At 34.7% G+C, this 23,454-nt stretch overlaps 1 protein-coding gene across 3 annotated transcripts in view; it reads left to right on the top strand.

The window, feature by feature from the left end:
- The window catches only part of Amph (amphiphysin), a 172,521-nt gene that overhangs the window by 78,747 nt on the left and 70,320 nt on the right, over nucleotides 1–23,454 (top strand). For all 3 annotated transcript variants that reach the window (XM_072524117.1, XM_072524116.1, XM_072524118.1), the window contains exon 2: nucleotides 23,050–23,185. In XM_072524117.1, coding sequence (XP_072380218.1) covers nucleotides 23,050–23,185 — 136 coding nt within the window. The remainder of the gene's footprint in view (nucleotides 1–23,049; nucleotides 23,186–23,454) is intronic.

The raw sequence follows: 23,454 nt of genomic DNA, 5'->3' as shown, positions 1-23,454 counted from the left end.
ATTTTCATTCGGTACTTCGTACACTGGTGTTTTTAATTGCTTCGCATATCGATCGAGGCTGGTCGGAAGATACAAAAAAAGCGGAACTTTGTATGCTACATGATAAAAAGGCTATATAATTGAGTCGGTCATATACACAGTGACTTGAAAGACAAACGTAGAACTTAAGTGTAACGATTCTGTGGCGGTTGGGATTCAGTGATGGAATTTAATCAGACAGTTACAACTAAATATTTTTTTGTCTGGTTACGATTACAATCTAGCCATGATAAATATCTATATAACATATGAGGGCATCAGAAAGGCTACCTGAGTATATACGTTCAGTCTAGAACACGCTGGTTTCTCCCCTTCGAATTATGGATGTATATTACGACATATAAAGGAAATAAGCAAGTAGACTGCTCATTTCCTTTATATGGAGTATTATTTAGTATTGATATTCAATCTAATAGTTTATATATTTATATTATTTTATAGCAAACCCGACGGATGAAAAGCGTGAACAATACAATAGAGAGAGAGCCTTAGCCAGAAGAACAGTAAGAAGAAAAAGAGACAACATTTACAACAACAAATTGAAAAAGTAGAACGTGAACACAGAAGCAAGCAAAATAAAAAATTCTACAAAGAAGTAAGACAACATAAGAAAGGTGCATATATAAGAACACCGAACTTTGTGAGAGATAAAAATGAGCAAATGATTACAGCTGAAAATAAAATAATAGAAAGATGGGCTGAATACTTTGAAAGTCTTCTAAATGTCCAGGTAGACGCGGATGGAAATAAAGCAAATTGTGAGTACCAAACGGCCGAGATAGAAGTACCCCCGTCAAGCCTGGAAGAAATTATCACCCCTAAAAACCCTAAAAAACCTAGAAACCCTAAAAAATGACAAATCCCCGGGACTAGACAATATTGACGCAGAACTGATTAAAAAAGGAGGGCATGAACTTAGAACTAAAATACACCAATTAATGAAAGAAGCCTGGGAACAAGAAATAATGCCAAAAGAATGGAGTGGCTGTATTATCGTGTCAATACATAAAAAAGGCAGAAAGGATACATGTGGCAACTACAGGGGAATCTCACTAATCGGTACTACATATAAGATATTAGCTTCAGTTGTACTAAAACGATTACTGCCATATACAGAGGAAATTATTGGCGATTACCAATGCGGCTTTAGGCCTGGAAGATCAACAATCGACCAAATATTTACTATCAGACAAATGCTAGAAAAGTATTGGGAATATAATAAAGAAGTACACCAGATCTTCATAGATTTCAAACAAGCATATGATTCCATAGATCGCTTAAAACTGTGGAGTGCAATGATGGAGTTAGGCGTACCAAAGAAGCTGACCATGATTGCGCGAATGTGTGTCAACAATTCCTTTGCACAAATTAGAATAGGAGGCAAAACTTCAAAGGCTTTCGGCATAAGCACCGGACTCAGACAGGGAGACCCGCTGTCCCCATTACTATTTAACCTAGCATTGGAATATGCAATGCGAAAAATCTATACCAGAGTCAAACCAGACATAACTGCCAGAGGAGCAAAGATTATTCTCGCATTTGCAGATGATGTAGATGCAGTAGCACAGACAACACTGGAAGTTAAGGATATAGTATCGAACTTTGAAGAAGCAACACTAAGCGTAGGCCTGAAAATAAACGAAGAAAACACTAAATACATGGTCGTATCAAAAAAGGAACGACAGCGAATAAGACAAAACATTACCATAAACGATCATAATTTTGAGGTGGTCAAAGAATTCAAATACCTAGGAGCTACAATTACCAGTGAAAACATAGGAAAACGGGAGGTTAAAATACGAATACTGGCGGGGAATAAATCATTCTTTGCCATTCAACATCTAATGAGGTCAAAGCTTCTCTCAAGGCGTGCCAAAATCCAAATGTACAAAACCATAATAGGACCAGCAGTGACATATGGAACTGAAACATGGACATTGAGAAAGAAAGAAATCAATAAGCTATTAGTATGGGAACGCAAAATCTTGCGAATTATATATGGTCCTTGCAGGGACAGCGTGACAAATGAATGGAGGAGCAGATACAACAATGAAATAGAGACTCTCTTCGGGAAAGGAAACATCGTAAGATACATAAAAGACCAGATGGTAGAAGATCGACAGGAAGGCCTAGAAAAAGGTGGAAAGACGCAGTCAGGGAAGACCTGGAGAAGATGGAAGTAAGGCCATGGGAAATAATAGCACAGGATCGGAATCAATGGAAGGCAATAGTAAACGCGGCAAAAACTCACGAAGAGTTGTAAAAGCCAATGATGATGATAATAGTTTATGAAGGTTCGAAATGGCAACATACAGTGCTTTTACACCGACAGTTAACCTAATTCGACGGATTAGGTACTCTTTAGTCTTGTGGTTAATTCTGAATTGTCAAAAAACTGGATTGCCTCAACGTCCATTGGACTATAGAGTCGCTTTTCATGAGTGTGTCACCTTCTTGGTGATTCTAGCCACAGTTTTCTATCCCCAGATGCTTATGGAGGCCGCAGTTTCTCACGCACCAAGTAGCATGTACAATATTTCATAGTACTTTATTTTAAAATTTCTGGATTATTATTGTATTACTTTTTTGTCACACTCCAAGAGTTGACTGTGATAAGTCCGTAATAAGTATTTATAATGCCCCCTCTTCATAATCGGCGATTACAGACAATTATACTTGCCCATCATTTTCTACGATCGTTTACAACCAGTGAATGGTCGGTTTTTCGGAGACACATCAATGGGAATCGCTTGATATAGTTCATCCCAAACCCTTCTTTCAGTGCGTCATAGTTGATCGAATTCTCTCTAACACATTAAGCTAGAAGTGACAGAAAAAAACGTGAGTCTGTGATTATTATACATAGAGCTTAGAAAATTATTTATCGTAAAGCTAATTCTATTTACGGATGTATAATTGGTTGGAGTTTAGAATACGCTAAATAGATATCCAATCAATGATGCGCATAAATATAATTTGACGCAGATTTTCTCGATCGTGACAGTACTTTCACAATGTCAACTGATAAAATGATAACTGTCATTCCAGGTTAGTATTATCAGACATTTTACAGTGAAAATGTAATTTTAAACTTTTACTAATATTAAAATTAATAAATTATTTTCAATTAGAAAAAGAGAGATTACGATCCTGCAACTGTCAAATTTAACTAAAATGTCATGCAATAATTCTCGACATTCTTAAAATCCTATATGACGTCAAAATTAGTGACGCACTGAAAGAAGGGTTTGGGACAGACTGTACTTGTGATTCGACGGTTGTGTGGACGCTTGCAGGATAATTGTGCTAATCATAGACAATCATACGATCAGCCATAATCGCCAAGAGTCTAGTGTAGGCATAAAGTAAGAACCCTTCTTGTATAGATGGAGATCAGTTTCTTTCAACCACCCAATACATTTTTTGTGTGTAATTCAAGTTGTTCCTCTTTTTTAACCCGAACCTCCCAGCGTACTTGAGCATCTAATTTGATACTGACTGTTTGGTGTTTAGTAGTCTCTGTATAAACGGCGAAAACGTAGGGGGAATTGAAATTATCACTCTTTAGTTTAAAACCATTAAATAATATTGGGTGAAAATGCAAGAGTTTACCAGAAAAGCATCCCCATAAAAACCGCAGCAATCCATTCGTGATTACTTCAATGACTCTAAATACATTAAGGCTGAATACATTGCTACTAGCAATATAATGGAGGTGAAACAAGTTGTAGTTTTGCCCAAGATAAATTCATCTTGCCGAAGATGAATATTGCGCAAGAGCTCAATGAAAACGACTCGGGTGGCTGTCTGCTGTACAAGTTATGAAACCGCGGTTTAAGCTCTATATCTCTTCAAGGTATGGCTTTTCCTTGGGATCAACAGTAAACGTTCTGTTGTGTTTTGTTTTACTGAGTTGCTCGGTGGAGCAGCAAATCCGCAACCAAATTACAAATTACCTATGTAACAAACGATGATTTTTGGGCTTTCTTTAATTAACGCTTGGACGTTAACTGCGGCTAGGCCTTCTCCTAGATAGGTAGGAGTTAAAAAAAAGGTTATATCTCAGAAACTACTGAAGCTATAAACAAATTTGTGGACAGATTTGTAAGGTGAAGTCTTAATAGTTTTAATAGATAATAGTTTTCTAAAAAAAATTTTTTTTCAATATTTTACGAAATAGATCCCAATATATAAAAACTCAAAACTGTTTGCAAAATTGAGATACATACTTTAGAATTGTAAACTTTTTTTATTTAATAATAAAACTTTCATCTATCTAATCCCAAATTGCCATCCTTGATTAATTTTTTTTGGGTTTTAACAAAATTGTGTATTACTTTATCCACTACATGTTTATCATTGGCATTTTATAGCAGCCAATTTGCCAGTTCAGCAACAAAAATCTCAAAAATATATACTTTATTATCTACTGTGTATATGTACTTTTAACCATGAACAATTTTTTGTGTTTATAATGTTACTCCACGTGTTAAGCACCTCAATTAAGATGTTCACTGAAAACTCATTTTTTATTGAACTCTTACTTCATTAATTACCAACCATTACGCAATGCAAATAACAACTGCACGTTGTCTATAAAATAAATGATTCTAACCTTAATTGTCGTGTTGTCTATGGCCATATTAAAAGTCTCTAATGGTCCTTATTGTGAGCAACGATAAATTATGGTCGCTGATCTAACGAATGCTCCACGGATAACTCTCTTTTCGTGTTTTGTTAATTGGGTATACTGAAAATATTGTTCATGATCGGTAATTTGTATTATCGTTTTGGATCTCTTCATAAAATAACTTGCTGTGTTTTAGAAAAAAATGTATTTTCACTGTAACTCAGTATTAAATGAGGTCTACGATAAGATATTGCATGAACAATTGTCTGTAATATAGGTTTTTGTTTTCCTATGCAATCTTCTTATGCTTCATTAGATGTTTTTTAGTAGACTATATGGCATACAACTTTGGAAAAACTTTAGCCATAGTAAAAATCTTCTGTTATTGGAAATAAAGTATCCAGAGGATTCTTCACAAATGGAAGTCTCAATCAAGGATCTTCTTTATCTCCAACTTTATTTAAGACATATATGTACATTATGCACTTTCTATTTCTATACACACAAATTTGTACATTTACATATTACAATTTTTATAATAAGGATTCCGTATACATACTGTAGCCAGATAGTGAGGGTAGCCAGATATGGCGAAAATTCCACCGAGCGATTGCCGGTATAAGCAATCCCACACTTACTGACCAACGGTTTCGGGCGGATGAGTTGGTAAGTGAAAGGGCACTCTTATGTCCTGGCGCCAAGAAATTGGCACCAAAGGCGCATGAATCAAGTAAATGGTCAACGGCATAAGGATGCAGAAGGTAAGGAGAAACCACTGCATTAAAGATCCAATTGAGTATCTCTAGTACAATCATCATGGCAATGAGTACTAAAAGAAGAAAAGAAACTGATCATGGGAATCTGAGCCAAAGATCCGGCAGGGGAGGAACAGACAAGGACTTCCAGGTCGTTAACCGGCGAAACCCTTGTCAAACATCGAAACAAAACAAAGTAAAATTATCAAAAGTAAAAATGTATGTGGAACGTCAAAAGCATGTATCAACCTGGTAAAATGCATAAGATCCTTGAAGAAATGAGATGAATGAATATAAATATATTAGGTGTAAGCAAAACATGGTGGCCTAACTCAGAATACCTTTCGACAGAAACCGGTACCTTATATTATTCGGCAAACATTGACAACCAGCATAGACGTTGAGTAACAATTATTGTCGATACACAGATCAACAAGTCAATAAAGGGTTTTGTTCCAATCTCAGAAAGAGTGATGCTACTACAAATAAGGACACCATACACAAAACTAAATTTGATCCAAGTATATGCGCCAACGCGACGGATGCAACAGAAGATGAAGTAGAAACATTCTACCAACAAATTGAAGATGCACTGAAAATGACAAAGAACAGGGAAATCACTGTAGTTATGGGTGATTTCAATGCAAAAGTCGACAAGGGAAGAGCTGGAACAATAATGGGAGATCAAGGACTAGGGGAACGTAACGATAGAGGAGATCGTCTAATACAATTCTGTCAAGAACAAAGTCTAATAGTCACATCTAATAAACACGTTCTTTAATTACCTATGAGACGGGTATATACATGGCGCTCACCAGCAGATAAACCGGAAAAAGTGGTAAGAAACCAAATCGATTATATAATGATTAAAGAGAGATATCAAAACACCATCAAATCAGTTAAAACATATCCAGGAGCAGATGTCACATCAGACCATAACCCACTAATCACTAATGTTACGCTTGAGCTTAAACGTATTAGAAAACCCCAAAGAACTCTAAAATTAGCTGTTAGAAAACTGAAAGAAGCTGATATAAAAAACAAACTCCAATAGAAAATATACGATAAATTAGATACTAACACCTACGAGATAAACCAACAATGGGAAACATTAAAAAACTGCCTCCTCGTTCCATGCGAAGAGATATTAAAAGAACCAATAAGAATGAGAGACAACTGGATGACCGACGAAATACTCGGCAGCCAAGAACAAAGACAGTCACAATTACAAAATCATTAACAATGAAATCAGAAAAATGATAAGAGAGGCAAAACAAACTTACTATGAGGAAAAATGTAAAGAGATAGAAGATCTTCAGAACAAATACGACCTATTCAACCTGCATAAAATGGTTAAAGAAATGGCAGGGCTGCAAAAAAGAAACCACAACACAACTCTTTTAGATAAAAATGGATGAATTTAAAGACGTAAAGGCGTAGGTACCCGTGAAGCTCCCTTTGCATTCAACGTACTAATCCAGAAATGCTTGGATGTAAACCAAGATATGTACGTCTGTTTCATAGATTACAACAAGGCTTTCGATAAAGGGCACACATACGCATTAATAAACACACATCAGAAGAGTTCAAATTTAAAAGAGGAGTGCGACAGGGGTGTGTATTGTCACCACTACTATTCAATGCATACTCTGAAGAATTTATGATAAGAGCTCTTGAGGGAGAAACAACAGGAATAAAGGTTACACCAATTAACAACATTAGATATGCGGACGACACTATCATAATAGCAGACAACCTCCAAGACCTCCAAAAGTTAATGAACAAGATAGCTGAGTATGGAGAAGAATATGGATTATCAATAAACATCAAGAAAACTAAATTTATGAGGATATCAAAAACCCAAAATAATGATCAAAGCCTGACAATTAACGGTAAAACTTTAGAACAAGTTGAAAACTACAATTATCTTGGCACAATACTTAATCACACAAACGATTACTCCAAAGAAATTAAAGTTCGAATAGAGAAAGCATGAACAAACATCAATAAAATAAGAAAGGTACTTTGTGCAAGAGAACTGAAATTGGACTTGAGAGTTAGGCTGGCAAGGTGTTATATTTTCTCGACTCTGCTTTACGGGATAGAAGCATGGACACTTAAAGCGTCGACTACTAAAAAATTGGAAGCATTTGAACTGTGGGTGTATAGAAAAATCCTGAAGATATCATGGACCGAGCATGTAACAAACAACGAAGTCATGGGAAGAGTCAACAAAAGAATGGAAATATTGGAAACCATCAAGACACGAAAGCTTTAATACCTGGGGCGTGTTATGCGTAATGAAAGATACAACATACTTCAATTAATTATACAAGGGAAAATCTAGGGCAAGAGAAATGTAGGAAGGAGAAGAATCTTATGGTTGCGTAACTTGAGGAAATGGTACGGATGCACATTAATCGAACTATTCAAAGCGGCAGCATCTAAGATCAGAATAGCCATGATGATTGCCAACCTTCGTTGCGGAGATGGCACGTAAAGAAGAAGATACATACTGTATTTTAGTCCAGACCGAAACAGAGATTGATACAGAATTTTGAGATTTTTTAAAATATATTGCATTTCTTAAAACATATCCTAATTATCTATCAGTAGCAAACACAGTTTTATTAATATGGTCGGCAAGAGATAACTTTTTATCGAACCCTTAAAATTTTCAGTTTTTTGACAATGTCTTTGAATTTATTTGGCATTTTATGCTGGTAATTTTTTGTTGTTAAACTCATTTGAAAATATTTACCTAAATTTAAATTTAAATGATTGTTTTGAAATCAGTAAAAAAATATCAGAAATATATAGAAAGTGGGGAATATTTTTGTTTATAAATTGTGTATTTATTTATTAATCACTAATGAAATTAAAAGAGCTACTCCTGTAGCTGTAATTCTGCACCAAAATTTTAAAGCAAAACTAACATTTTACATTCTATTTATTTGATAACGTCAATTTTTATAATATAATCCGTGATCGGAGCAGTAGCCACTTTCTGTCACTTCAGATGCGTGAAGAAAATTTCCGACTTATTTCCTATGCTTTAAATGATTATGTCACTTTATGATGAACTTTATGGTCTCATAAAGTGACATTCTGGAGACCTCGAGAAATAAAAAGAAGCGTGGGAAGACCCAAAAAGAGATGGATAGACGATATAACAGCTGTAGCTGGAAAGCAGTGGACGAGAATTGCAAAAGATAGAAAAGCGTGGAAGCAATTGGAGGAGGCCTATGTCCAACAATGGATAAATGAAGGCTGAAGAAGAAGAAGAAGAAATGATTATGCACGGGTAAAGAACCATGGACTCAATTATAGTTTCTGTGATTGTTACGGTTGCATTTTGAAACATTCTATGGTTATACACCCCAATTCAAGACTTTGGTCTATTTCACCAAACCTCGCCATTTTGTTACCGTCTGTAGTCTTTTTTGTTTTCGATCAACTGCCAAAGAGATTTCTTGAGTCCTCATCCACATTCATCATCCAGCCCCATTTTCACATCCATTGTTGGATATAGGCCTCCTCCAAACGTCTCCAGTTCTCTCTATCTCTAGCTGCTGCAATCCAGTTTGTTTCTATTCTCCTTAGGTCGTCGGTCCATCGGGTGGGTGGTCTGCCTCGACTTCGCTTGTCGGCTCTTGGTCTCCACTCCAATAATCTCTTCGTCCATCTTCCGTCTTCCATTCTAGCAACATGTCCAGCCCACCTCCACTTTTGTTTATTGATTCGCAGTATAATATCGTCTACGCCAGTTCGTCGGCGTATCTCCTCATTTCTCACGCGATCTTTCAAGGTCAGGCCCAGCATTGATCTCTCCATTCGCCTTTGTGTTACCCTCAGTTTTTCGGCAGTAGCTTTCGTTAAAGTTAGGGTCTCTGCTCCGTAGGTCAAGACTGGTAAGATGCATTGGTTAAATGCCTTCCTTTTCAGGTGAATTGGGATATTTGTTTTAAAAATGTCTCTCATCCTTCCATATGCCGCCCATCACAACGTGATTCGTCTATTTAGCTCGCAGGTTTGGTTGTCTCTGGTTATTCTGATTTCATGACCCAAGTATGTGTATTTATCGATTAATTCTACCTTGTTGTTATTGATCTGTATCTCTTCGCTGGGAACCATATTGGTCATCATTTTGGTTTTCTCGAAATTTATCTCCAGCCCAGTTTCTTGTAGTATGTCATTCAGTTCTTGGAGCATGTCTTTGATCTCTCCCAGATTATCTGACAGAAGCACGATATCGTCCGCAAAACGTAGATGGTTTAATCTTTCTCCATCGATGGATATTCCTTTCTGTTGCCATGTTAGTCTTTTAAATGCATACTCAAGAACGGTAATGAACAGCTTTGGTGACATGGTACCTCTTTTTATCTTTATTTTATTAGTTGCTGAATGTAGACTTATGGTTGTTGTGGCATTTTCATCCACATTATATTTGAAGTTTAATTTTAATTTTTAGCAAATTTTTATGTAAGTCTGTATCAGTATTATTTATAATATCGTTTATGACGACTATATCTAGTTCTTACGACGATTCCCACTCTGTTAATTTCCACAAATATTTATTTTCAACCATTTGATTGTTGTCCCTCAAATGTCCAAAAGTGTATGCAAAATTGTCGACTAGAACTCGATAGTGACTCAGTGAGACGCCTACAACCAAAATAAAAGCGATATTGCCTTTTAAAATCACAATTTGCGGTTTGTTTGTTTGATAAACGAGTTGAATGTATGAAAAGGAATTCGTTTATTGTTAAATTTAACATCGACATGGAGTTTAAGTACTTTTAATTTCAAGAATTTATTATTAAATTCTCAAGCAGCTCAATATTATGAAAAAATGGAATTTATGGATATTATTAAGATGATATATATGGGAAGAGCACATGAGTCAATTTTGAAACGCCACTAGCTCTAAAATATTAAGAAATGTACTGTACCAAGATGGATAATCACAGCACTTGATAGACATCAGAATTTTTGTCACAAAAGACCTAGATAGGAAAAGACAATATATTTGCTTTCTTTCACGTGTATTATGTCCTTTTTTTTGTTCTTATTGAGTGCTTCTTAAGAATTAATTTTTTTCTTAAATGTGTTTTTCGAGATCAGATGTAAGTTCACATGCATGCTTCTTCTTATTCTTTTTATATAGACATGACTCTGTCTGTTTCTCAATGTGCCTCCAGTAAATTGTCGGTCCATTGTTTTCGTGGTCTTTCTACTGATCGTTTTCCTATTGGGGAACCGTCTCTTGCCGTCTTTACTACTCTATTTGTTGTCATTCGGCTTATATGATCGTTCCATTCTACTCTTCTCTTTCTTACCCAGTTCTTGATGTTCTCCACTTTGCATCTACGTCGTATATCTGTACTTTTAGCTCTGTCCCATAGTGTCTTACCATCAGTTTTTTCATCTCTGCTGTTTCTAACATCGTTTTTGTCCTCTCTGTGTCAGGTCTTGTTTCTGCCGCGTATGTCATTATTGGTCTGATCACTGTTTTGTAAATTCTGTCTTTCGTTTCTTTCCCGATATTTTTATTTCTCCATATTGTTTCATTTAGGCAGCTTGCGGCTCTGTTTGTTCTATTCACTTGATCTTCCACTTCGGTTTTGAGCTTTCCGTAGCTCTATTATCTGACCTTCCAGCTCCAATTTACATCTTAGTAAATTTGCTGTTGTAACCATGCATTTTGTCTTTTTTGGGGAAATTAACATGTTAAATTTTCTGGCGATTATATTAAATTGGTGCAGCATTCGTTGTAAATCATCTTCACTTTTAGAGAGTAGTATTGCTTAGACTGCATAACAGATTATTTTAAGTTGTTTTTCTCCCATTTGGTATCCTTTTTTAGTTCTTACTTTTTTTATTATTTCGTCCATAATCAGGTTGAACAATAGAGGACTCAGGAAATCTCTCTGTCTTATCCCATTGCCAGCTTCAATAGGGTCGGTTAATTCTTCTACTTTTACTTTTATTGTGTTGTTTTGGTAGATATTTTCGATCGTTTTGATTATTCCTAGATTTATCTCTCTTACATACAGTAAGTGGATAACGTCTTTTAATTCGACCCGGTCAAATGCCTTTGTAAGGTCCACGAAACATAGATATGCCCATATGCATGCATATCCATTTATTCCCCCATTAACACCGATCCTAGGTACTTAAAACTATTACTTTTCACAATCATTTCACCATCCACGTATATTTGTACTAACTCAATCTTTAAATGAACATTCAAAATATTCTCTGTTTTTGTCCAACTAAGTTTTAATTTATCACTCTCTCATCTTATACTTCTTCTTCCTATGCCGTCCCCATAAACGGAGGTTGGCGACCACATTTCTAAAAGTTTCTCTATCTTTTTCAACGTGGAATAATTCGTCTACAGTCATGTTTGTCCAGTCTCGAATATTTCGCAGCCATCATCTTATACAATAAATCAGAATCACATCATACCCCTTATTCCGAGTGAAACAAATATTCTAATATTGATCCATTCAAAACCTTAAGTCTAACAAATTTTTCCACGAACCCTTTATATTTGTTCGTCAATCCCTTTTGACAATTCGCACTGTTAAGACATGACCACCCATTTAGCGATAGAGTTAGGGAGGAAAGTTATTTACTCTGAATGATAAGCAACCTTACAGTTTTTAGAACATCTAAAAAACTACAAATTGTTTTCTAAGTATAGAAATAATTGTAATCGCTTACTTATAAACTTCATCATCATTATATTTGTAGTGAACTGAAGAAGCTTTCGAAAAATTAAAAAAAAAGCGAAACGTATTCACGTTCAAGTCTGTGCTTTCTCATTGTTTCCATTCGTCCATTACTATCCAAGTTTTTAGATCTGCCTGCTTTCCGTCAGCCTTGAGAATTCCAATCCAGTGCTGTCCTGACTCATAGCAATGTCATCCAGGGATCTACTGTTTTGTGTGGTCCAGCTATCTTCATTTTCTTCGCCTTGTTTGCTTTATGGCATTTTCTTGATTGGTTTCTTCTTCTTTCTTCTTGTATGTAGGCTTTAAAGCATGTTTCTTCTTCAATATTAGCCTCTTAAATTGTTTAAATTATCGCACCATCTTTTTCTTGGTCTGCCAATACTTCTCCGTCCATTTGGTGACTTATCTCTTGCTATTCTTACTATCCTGTCCTCTACCATTCTACTAATGTGTTCGTTCAACTCCTGTTTGTGCTTTGTCACCCATCCATTTATGTCTTCTATATTGCATGCTCTTCTTATAGGTCTAGTATAGGACTAATATAGGTCTAATTGCTGCTTTATAGATTCTTGTTTTTATGTCTTGTCTTAGGTGTTTGTTCTTTCAGATTGTGCCATTAGATTGAGATCCCGCCGCTTTACTTGCTTTTAAGCTTTGTTGTCGTTTCTTCAACATCTCCATATCTATTCCCAGATATCTAAACCTTGATTCCTGCCTTATTATTTCCCCATCAATTTCGATTTTACATCGTAGTGGGTATTTAGATGTTGTCATACATTTGATTTTTTCTGCTTATATTATCATATTGTATTTCTTGGCTGTTGTATTGAAGATGTGTGTTAATCTTTGGAGCTCGTCTTCTGTCTCGTCGATTAATGCCGCGTCGTCTGCATAGCATAATATTTGCTTGTATGATTTTGTCCATTATTATATTAAAGAGTAGTGGGCTTAAAGAGTCACCCTGTCTGACTCCGTTTTGTACTGGTATATATACTGTGTTAGTTTTCCATTTATTTTTGCCTGTATTCGATTATGGAAGTAGATGTTTTCGATGGTTTGTATAATATTGATTGGTATGTTTCTTTTATACAGTAGGTGTAAGACGTCTTCGACTTGGATGCGGTCGAAAGCCTTTGTCAAGTCTATAAAACATAGATATCCTGGTTTATTGTACTCAATGGCCTTTTCTGTGATTTGTCTTAGTACAAATACGGCGTCTACGCAGGATCTTCCGGATCTGAATCCTTGTTGTTTATCTGATAAAGTTGTTAGTTTATTGATTTTGTTGGTTAGGACTTTTGTGGCTTACCACATATGTGGTAAGCTTAAATGCGGTGTTCAGTAGATTTATATCTCTATAATTGTTGGGGTCTTTATCTCCTTTCTTGAACATTGGTATCATTATGCTGTTTCTCGATGCGTCTTGTATCTTGCAGTGCAATATTAGTTTTGTATAAGTTTTGTCATCTCAAGGATTATACTTTCTCCTCCGTGTTTTAGGAGCTCGTTGGTTATTCCGTCTTGGTAGGTTTGATTCCATAAATTTTCATTCGAGATTTGATTAGACCAAAATATACGAAGAATTTGTCGTAACGCTCTATTGATAAAAACTTGTAATTGGTGTACCATGGGTACACCAATAACGTATGGTCCTAAAGTTTTGGGAAAAATTTCAAAAGCATATAACTCTGACCACAATAATCTTATATTTTTATTAAATTATTCAACAATTTAACTTAATTATCCTTATTATAAATCAAAATTCAAATGACAGACAAGGGACCATTATTTTCGATTTGCCTAATAATTCCCCTGACACGTTGCATCATCCTTTGGACGACCTCGGCGTCAATTTCTCTAATTTTTGTATATATGCGGCGTCTTAACTTAGGGCTGTGAGATAAAGCCAGCCTCAGAAATTGCACACCATACCAAAATTTTGTCCTCAAATTTTTTCTTACTTTTGAATTTTATTTCATCAGGTACATTTTCGTAATCGTTCGTGTAAAACCCATCGTTACCCTTCATCTCAGAGTTGGACAAAGTAAAATATTTTTCATCGTCCATCACGATCAACTTGTTGACGAAATGCACTCGCCTTAACGAGCGGCAACATCTCGGAATTCTCTCTAATTGATCCTCTGTGTATTTTGGAGCTTTCCTTCTTTTCCGGTAGATAATATTGTTACTCGATAGGGTCCTGTATACTGTAGTCTTTCCAACATGAAATCTTCTGGCCAGTTTTCGCTGTGAGACCCCAATATTGTTCTTAGCTGCTTCAATCAGTCTTGCCTCTCTTATATGGTTCAAAATCCGCGGTCGGCCACTTTTACGCAAGTTAACACATGGTATCCCTTTTTCACATTCTCTGATTGTGCGATAAATTGTCGATTTGCTTATGTTTTGATCTCGATAAATATTAACAATATCTCGTTTCGACATTCTCCCAACCATATTATAAACACCTCGACGAATATCAATTTTATAAGACATTTTGCAGAGCACAAACCAAAATATTCTGCTTTGTTTATTAAATGTCAATAACTGATGACATTTCAATTCCATGGCCTTCTTTGTTAAATGCATTTTGCTCCTCAATCAGACCAGGTGAAATTTTTCCCAAAACTTTAGGACCATACGTTATTTTCCACGTTTACAGCCATATAGCATTACAGCTTTTATATTTATGCTAAAGATTTTTAATTTCGTTTTAATTGTTCAATTTTAGTAATTATATGTAGGACTCTATGTGCTATCTGTAAAATATTTAACTTCTATAATTTACTTCTATAACTTTTAAGTAAAGAAATTTACTATGTTAAGCTCGATGGCCGTTTTATCATTTAATTCTTCCTGCGGCACACGGTCAACTAGCCACGTACAAGCACTTCGCCGACGTGGGAGATGACCTCTTAACTTTCACATTATTAATCTTAAATATTTTCATACCATTCTTCGAGTACTTCACACACTTTCCGCCAAGAATAAATTCGAGATATTATCTGTTAAATATTGTTCGCGAAGCAAACAAATCTATTTATAACAATTGCAGTATACTTTTTTAATTTTTAACATTTTTTGTCGTGTAAATCGAAAGCACAATTCATTTATCTTCCTTTATACTCAGCTAATCTAACATTTCTCATTCTTAAACTTATTAATAATTAATCAAAGATTAAGACTGTACACACTGGTTTGAGCAAATTTGTGGATGCTTTCTTTTATTCAATTTTTTTATATCCTAAAAGATTTAATAATAGAACTGGATGATGAGGACTCGGCAATAATAAAAATACGTTTTCTGATCTGAGTGATATTAAATTCCTCTTCTGCTATCGACTTGTATTCACAATAATCCAATTACTCGATAATGGATTTTTAAGATAATATAAAAATATCATTCTCGTAAGATCATTATCAAACTTTATTGCCCATTTCATATTTATCGTTGAGCGAATATGAAATTTTGCAGCCGAGTAAACTCTCCCACAGCTGCCGTAGTGGTTTTATTTTAAACGCGGTGACAATGGTAGCTGGCCATTGGCCAAAACGTTCGAATTCACTGTTCGAGTTCGGCCCACACTTTTACTATACCGTCTGCTTCCTACAACTTATTTTTCAGTCAAAAGTAAAGGGGCTACGTTCGGAACCAATTCCATTTTTCTAGGTTGAATAAACTGTTCGAAATAAAAATTAGGTATCGGTATTTAATGTTTTATGATATTCTACATTTTATCGATATATCCGGTACATTGCTTTTGGTTTATGAGCCGTGGTTTGAGGAGACATTATCAAAAGCAATATGGCAACTATCATTTCCTGGGTTATTTCGATGCTAGTCAGTCTCGAAGATCGTCTACAGAGGTAGCTTTTATTTTTATAAATAACACCTTTTAAATGATCCAAGGTAAAACAGAAAAAAAAAGTTCGATGGTGTTAAATCTGGCGATTTTGAAGCGCATTCAATGAATTATCTTCTACCATTTGTTCGTGAAAATTGAAAAGTTGGTTGAAAAAATCATGTAAATAAGCTACATAGTATGCTGAAGACCCAAGTGTTAAACAAGCAAAGTACTCTGTAATTGTTGTGTCTATTAATGTAGCCATTAAGGAAAAATGTGCCTTGAAAGCGTGTAAAGTAAAATATAAAAAATAGGTTTGTTTAAATTCCCCCCCCCCCTTCGTTAAAATTGTTTACAAAAAGTAGTTTCCCAATTTAATTAACGATCAATTAATAATTAATAGTATTGGTAAAAATAGACAAAAACATTGAATTATAGATAATAGAGTAAGAACAAAGCGATGACTGTCAATGTTGATATAAATAGTTACAAATATTGCTTCAGTCAATATTATTAGAATGCATGATAAAAGCATTTAAAATGGTGGTTACACATAATTATTAGTGTAATAATTGACGTTAGTTACCAAGATTCTTGCATAGTAAAGTATATTTCTCACATTTAACAAATACAACTTTGTCTTCACTCTCACATTCTAAATCTATTTCATATATAAAACAAGAAATGTTGTCAACTCCTTCACTTTTAACCAATTGTACTCATTGTACAAAATTATTTTCTAAACAACATACAAAATATTAAAAATGTAAAAAACCCCAAAACTTTGTAACGCAACAAGAATCTGACAGCATGGGCTCTTTAATATTTTCAAGTTATGTTTGCTGCTCAGGAAGCGCATAGGGCGGCACCGACACATGCCGCGTTTCACGATTTTTTACCTGTTTTTAGCGGCCCAATTCAATTTTTTTCAAGAACCGCGTTGAGATCTTAAAACTCGACGTTTCGTCAACCATTTTGGAGCCATTATCAAGAGGGATACGGTTCCGTTCGAGTTCGGGGTTCAATCTGCCTACTCCCCTCACTCGTGACGTACCAGTATCTTGTTCTGTATAAATACAAGAACCGTCAAACGGCACTGAAGTCTCAATCTGCCTACTCCTCAGTGTCGAGTAACGACCGGTCTTACCCTATGAAAGATATTATAATGGAGTTTTTCTAGTTGCATAACTATGCACATCACTAAGTTTATCCAAATGTTTTTAAAAGCACCTATTTTTAACAGCGATGGTTCATAAAAATGTGGAATATTCACTTGCGACGTGTATATATTTGTATAAAGAGACATATGTAAGCATATATCTAAATTATTTTTCGATTATAAAATAGATGACTCAATCAGTATTGAGTTACTTTAAGATATATTTATCATCTCATAACTTGCAATTTGCAGATAACCGATATTATCGTCGAACTTTCGTTTTTATACAAGCCTTCTGTCTTGCCGGTGTAAAGTCGTCTGAAGTCGATATTTATTGTGTTTTGCGTTTGAACTTATTTGTGCCTTATTTTTATATTATTATATTGTTTGATAAGTAAATTTTGCATATAATAATCGGTAGGTTATAGTAATGTGTATATTTTTTATTTTACTAAATTTCATTATAACTCATCTAAAATTACATATTGAATTGTAAAACAGATTTTTCTTTATTGTAATCTATTTTGTTTTTATTTCAGTAAAACTGCTGGGAAATGAGTGACAGTGAAACAGAATACGCAAATCTACTACTATTTACCTATTCACAGTATTTCCTCTGCAGAAAATTTTTAAATTTCAAAGGATTTGCATACAGAAAAAAGCTTATATTATTAGTATATGTATGAAAACAAAAATAAATATTTCGCCTGAATCCCTGGGAAAAGTAAAGGTTTTATGCTACTGAAAATATATTTTTTATTCAATTATAACCAAAACAAAACATTTAAAAAAAAATTGATCATTTTTTGACCATAATTTCAAAATAGCTAGTACAAAATAGATAGTACGTTAAGCTGTAATAATGGGTTCGAGGTGGTTCGAGCGGTCTTGACTACGTCACACTCCTGGGCCAGCTGTCAAATGTCATGCGCAATATCATACCTTCTGTATTCATTGTACCATGGGCGGAAACGATCTAAGCGGGAAGGGTTGGGGCGGGGGGTCGCTGAAGCAGCGGTCGCCATGTTGCAGGCAGTCGTGCAGGCAGTCCCACTTTCAGTGGCTTGAGCACAGTGGTGCGACCTGCTTTGGTGGCTAAAAATAAACAATTAAACAAATTATTGTTTTTTGTCCTCTGGGCTGTCGAAATGTGCAAATATTTTTAGTAGCTTTTAGCAAAAGCTTGCTATTGCTCTGATGAAATAAAAGCAATAAATGTATTATGGCATTGGAGCACAAATTAGTCAAACTTTTCTCGTCTGAACCGGAATCAATTGAACGATATAATTGTTATTTCGGTATCTCTACCTCGTCAGCTGTTCGAGCTGATTCCGATTTAAGGTCGTGGCATATTATCATGCACGTTGCGTTTCCAGGACATAGCGTTTAGTTTCCGAAAAATATAATTTAAATGGTTTTAAATATGAACAACGCACACTGTCCGGAACATAGCGTTTCAGACACTTAATGTTTCGGTTCAGTAAACCAATATTTTACTGATGCCTACGGCTACGTAACGAGTCGTAACCGGTTGGTAAGGATAATGTGAATTAGATGTCCGTCGTTTTCCCCTCGTTGTTTATTTAGTTATTTGTTTTATTTTGATACAGAGTATTTAAAAAAATAATTTTCGAGGCTATTTTGTTATTTATGCATGTCCTTTTATTGCTTTGTGACAATTAATCACGGAAGTGATAAACAATTAGGACTTTTGTACGGAAGTGATACCTCTTCTTTTTAAAAATACTTTTTGGTTTGATATGTACGACTTCGTTAAATGTAGTATTTTGTTTTTTAACTGAAGGTGTAATTAAATTTAAAACATATTTAAACTGAATCCTATTCATTCTAAAATATCCATAATATTTTTCATCGTCATCAATTAATTCTCTGTATAAAGTCCAGTATTCACCTTCCTTCTTCCTTTCTCCTAGCATTGGATGTACTTCAAACCTTCTTTTTAACACAGTTTTTCATTCATCATCGTTAAGTAGAAGAGCAATTGCACATAATTTTTGTCGTGAAAAGCGAGAACACATCTTCATCGCACCAAACTAAAACGTTCTATGTATGAAAATGTGAACGCGCAGTCCGATTGCTGGAGTGGAAGCGCTACGTTCCGGAAACTATACGTGCACGATAATATGCCACGACCTTTAAACTGAAAATTCCAACTAATATCTTCAAAATTTTCCCACTTTCAGTGCCACTCGAGCCACAATATTTAACTGAGACAGGATAGATTAACATGATTAGAACACTTTCAAGGGTGAAGAAATAATTATTCAATAAGATAAATGAAGTTCCTGAAAAGTTTATGAGAAGAATATTAAAGAAACAGTGAAAGTTTTTTCTAAATCTTTGTTTTTTTTTCTCTATATTTTTTTTCTGCTTCTTTACTTTATTTTGAGACTTCCCTAAGACTCCCTATTGTTTTATCATGTGTTGCCCTACTTTTTTGTGGTATGATTATTTTGTATAAAAAGCAACAAAGCTTAGCAGGAAATGATTTTTATTAAAACTATTTATACATTAGAACAAATCAATTTAATAAATTCAGAATGCAGAATCAATCTTTTTTATTAATTTCGACTTTATTTGCACTTTTCATCGCCTCCATCCAGTAATATCCAGTAATAAGATCGATAAATAGGGAATTGGGGCACCAGTATTAGAACTCCTAATAGGATTTTCTATAAATCAATACAGATTAAGGGTAGAGCATAATGCTGATATTATATTTTGAATTAATTTTATCCCCAGGGGTAGGTTTGAAATTTAATGTACTTTGCATTAGTTTTGTGATTTTTTTTGTACGGATGAAATAAAAGTACAGGTAAAGGTACAAATGGACAATAATTAACTGAATGAGTCAATTAAAGATTTGATGCAGTTTTGATCATATCTGAGGCGGTATCACTAACCTAACTATTGTTAGGTATTCGTTAACAATTCTAGCTATTGTAGCTTAATTTGTTTTCACTAAACATTTTAAACCTATTAAATATTTTTCTTTTTTGAGTACCGTGCCCAAGTTTTAGGCGAGGGTAGCTTTCATGACAATTTGCCGATATCGTTCTCGATCTTGCGCGACATGTAATAATTCATCTGCTGATAAGCCAGTCCATTGACGAAGGTTTTGGAGCCATGAGTATTTCTTTCTACCAATTCCTCTTTTTTCGTCGATCTTTCCGTTGAGTATTAACTGCATTATCCTGTATCTGCTTCCCCTCATTATATGCCCCAGATATTCGAGTTTTCTCTTTTTTATCATCTTTATTAAGTCGCCTTCACCTTGACCTACTCTGTTCAAGACTTCTCTGTTTGAAATGTATTGAACCCATGATATTCTGAGCATTCTACGATATAACCAAATCTCGAAGGCTTCTAATTTGTTCATCATGTTAACCTTCATAATCCAGGTTTCACATCCATACAGTAATACAGGATACACATAACATTTTAGGAACTTAATTCTTAGCTGTAAATTCAACTGACAATTGCTCAGAATAGATCTGTTTTATAAATGCTCCTCTTGCAATTTCTATACGAGTTTTAGTTTCTTCATCCGGATTTAGTGTCTCGTTTATCCAACATCCTAGGTATTTAAAATGGTTAGCTTTTGTTATCGGTTGGTTATTGCCAATTAGTTGTATAGCGCCGAGGTCTTGTTTACTAACCACAAGTAACTTTGTCTTTGTTGTATTTATGCTTAGTCCGTTATTAGAGCATTCTCTAGTGACTCGATCTATAAGGAATTGAAGATCTTCGATACTTTCAGCCATGATCGCGGTGTCATCTGCATATCTGATGTTAATAGTTTTTCCCCCGATTCGAAATCCACATTGCCCTTCCAAGGCTTTGTTAAAAATTATTTCTGAGTAAACGTTAAACAAAGTCGGGGACAATACACAACCCTGTCTAACACCTCTTTGAATACAAATTTTGTCTGTTTCTTTGCAGTCTACCACAATAGAAGCTTCTTGATTCCAATATAGATGTTGTAAAAGTCTCAGATCTTTATCATCTATTCCAATTATTTCTAGATATTCGAACAGCCTACCATGTTGAACCCTATCAAACGCCTTCTCAAAATCTATAAAACAGACGTAAATTGGTTTCTGTACTTCCCATGATCGTTGAAGTAGTGTTAGCATTGAGAACAAAGCTTTCCTTGTTCTCAATCCTTTTCTGAAACCGAATTGTTTATTTCCCATTGTGTCTTCACATTTCTGCTTGATTCTATTAAGAATTATCCTAAGAAGTAGCTTGAGAGAGTGACTCATGAGACTAATTAGTCTAAAGTCTTTAGATGATGATATATTAGGTTTTTTTGGAAGTGGGATAAATGTAGATTATTGTGTAATTAAATATGAGGTTTTAAAATCGCCATAGTCTATAAGAACTACAAAAATTTGATTCGCAATTTGTCCACCAGTTGTAACCGTTGTTTTATTGACGGAAATCCAAAGATATTCGGCTTTTAACTGATTTTTAATATCCGTCATCACATATTTGTAGCGTGCACTGACATATTTCTTCCGAAGAGTAGAAAACTTGATATTTGAGCTTCAATCTTGCAATAAGTTTTTAAAAAGTTTGAACTCGATTTATTTTCTAACTTGTACAGAGGGATACTGCAGTTAAAAAAAAAAATTGCACAAACACTTTGCAAAAGTTTCTTACCCAGCTGACTTATTCTGAATCTGGAAACACTTCTGCAGAATCTGATGGCGAGGTTTATTATCATAGCTTATTTTGGTGAAGTGAAGTATTTATGTGTGGAACTCCTTGGAATTTCTTTTCAAGTAATCTGAAATAAATGTCGTAAATACCCACATAGACGCATTTTTTTCGGAATTTGTACAAAAACCATTTTTGAAAACAACTTCCGGAGTTGAAATCGAAACGTCAAGTATTAGTTATAAAAATCAGGGATATAACTCGATAAAAATACACTGACCTTTATAAGGCGCTGCATTTGTATCGGTTTTTAATAATAACACAATTTTTTGTGGGTGACTTAAAAATAAAAGCGCATTTCTTAAAAAAAAAAACAAAAAATATATTCTTATTGAAAATAAAAAAGAATTCCTAATAAAATAAGAAATAATTTTTTATGCCCTACAGAAATTATTCAAATATTTCACCTTCTACGGATAAACAGTATCCCAATCTGTTCTAAAAACTTCAGCGGATAAATGAAAGAGTTTCTGCTGTAACAGAAAATTGGAGATTTCTCTTATTCGGTTTTTTAATTCATCCAAGTTTTGGGCTCTAGCCTCTCAGGATGATCGTAGATGATGCTTTTTAAATGTCCCCCAAAAAAGTAGTCCATGTGTGTAAGATCTAGAGATCGCGCAGGCCACTTAATATCGCCTGTTCCACTCATAACTCGATTCGGGAAAGTATTGTTTAAGGCTATGGCTCCACGAGCGACAGATTGTCGCTAGCAGTAGCAGTAAAATTACGGCGGCAGTAAAGCAGTAAAATCATGGCTCCACGAGCGACAGTTTACAGCGCGCATATTGCCGCGTTTTGGTCTTGTAGTGGCTCCATGAGCGTTAATATGACGCAGTTATTGCGCTGTTATTGCTTTAAACAACCACGGTATAATGAAAAATTATTGGCGACGGTTAACGAGGTTCGTGGAAAATCGAACAACGTCGTGTATTGGGGGTTCTATTACTACTTGTCTATCCTCAAAATGTATGCTATAGTTTTGTTTTTGTGCATATTTTCACAAGATTAGAAATAAGTAACTACAGAACAACATTTCGTTGTCTTTGTTTTATGTTAAAAGTATATTGATACGCTTGATTGTTGTTTTTGCAAGTATTCGATTTTTAGTAATGCTAAACTAATAACTAATTTTCTTTTGCAGTTGTTACAGAATCTTGGGAAGGTTGACCGGACGGCTGACGAAATATTCGACGAACACTTACAAAATTTCACAAGACAACAAAATGCTGCCAATAGACTACAAAAAGAATTTAGTAATTACATTAGGTGTATAAGAGGTAAGATTTATCGCTTCTCTAGCTTTGTGATTTTAAACGGTGCGGGTTTTTGAAGTATTTATAATAGTTTGTCATGTATTTTTGCTTTCTTGTATCTATAGTATACAAAATACGAATTATAGCATCAACTTAGTTTTTTCTTATGGGATTTTAGAGTTTTTACAACCAATTTATAAACATAGATAAATATGTGTGTTTCTTTATTGAATGTTATAACACGACTCTAATCTTAAAACTAACTAGACTAATATTGTATGTATTTTATCTAA

Source organism: Diabrotica undecimpunctata, chromosome 2, assembly GCF_040954645.1.
Source record: "Diabrotica undecimpunctata isolate CICGRU chromosome 2, icDiaUnde3, whole genome shotgun sequence".
Classification (NCBI taxonomy): domain Eukaryota; kingdom Metazoa; phylum Arthropoda; class Insecta; order Coleoptera; family Chrysomelidae; genus Diabrotica; species Diabrotica undecimpunctata.
Note: the sequence above shows the minus strand (reverse complement) of the source record. Positions and strands in the feature narration are given on the sequence as shown.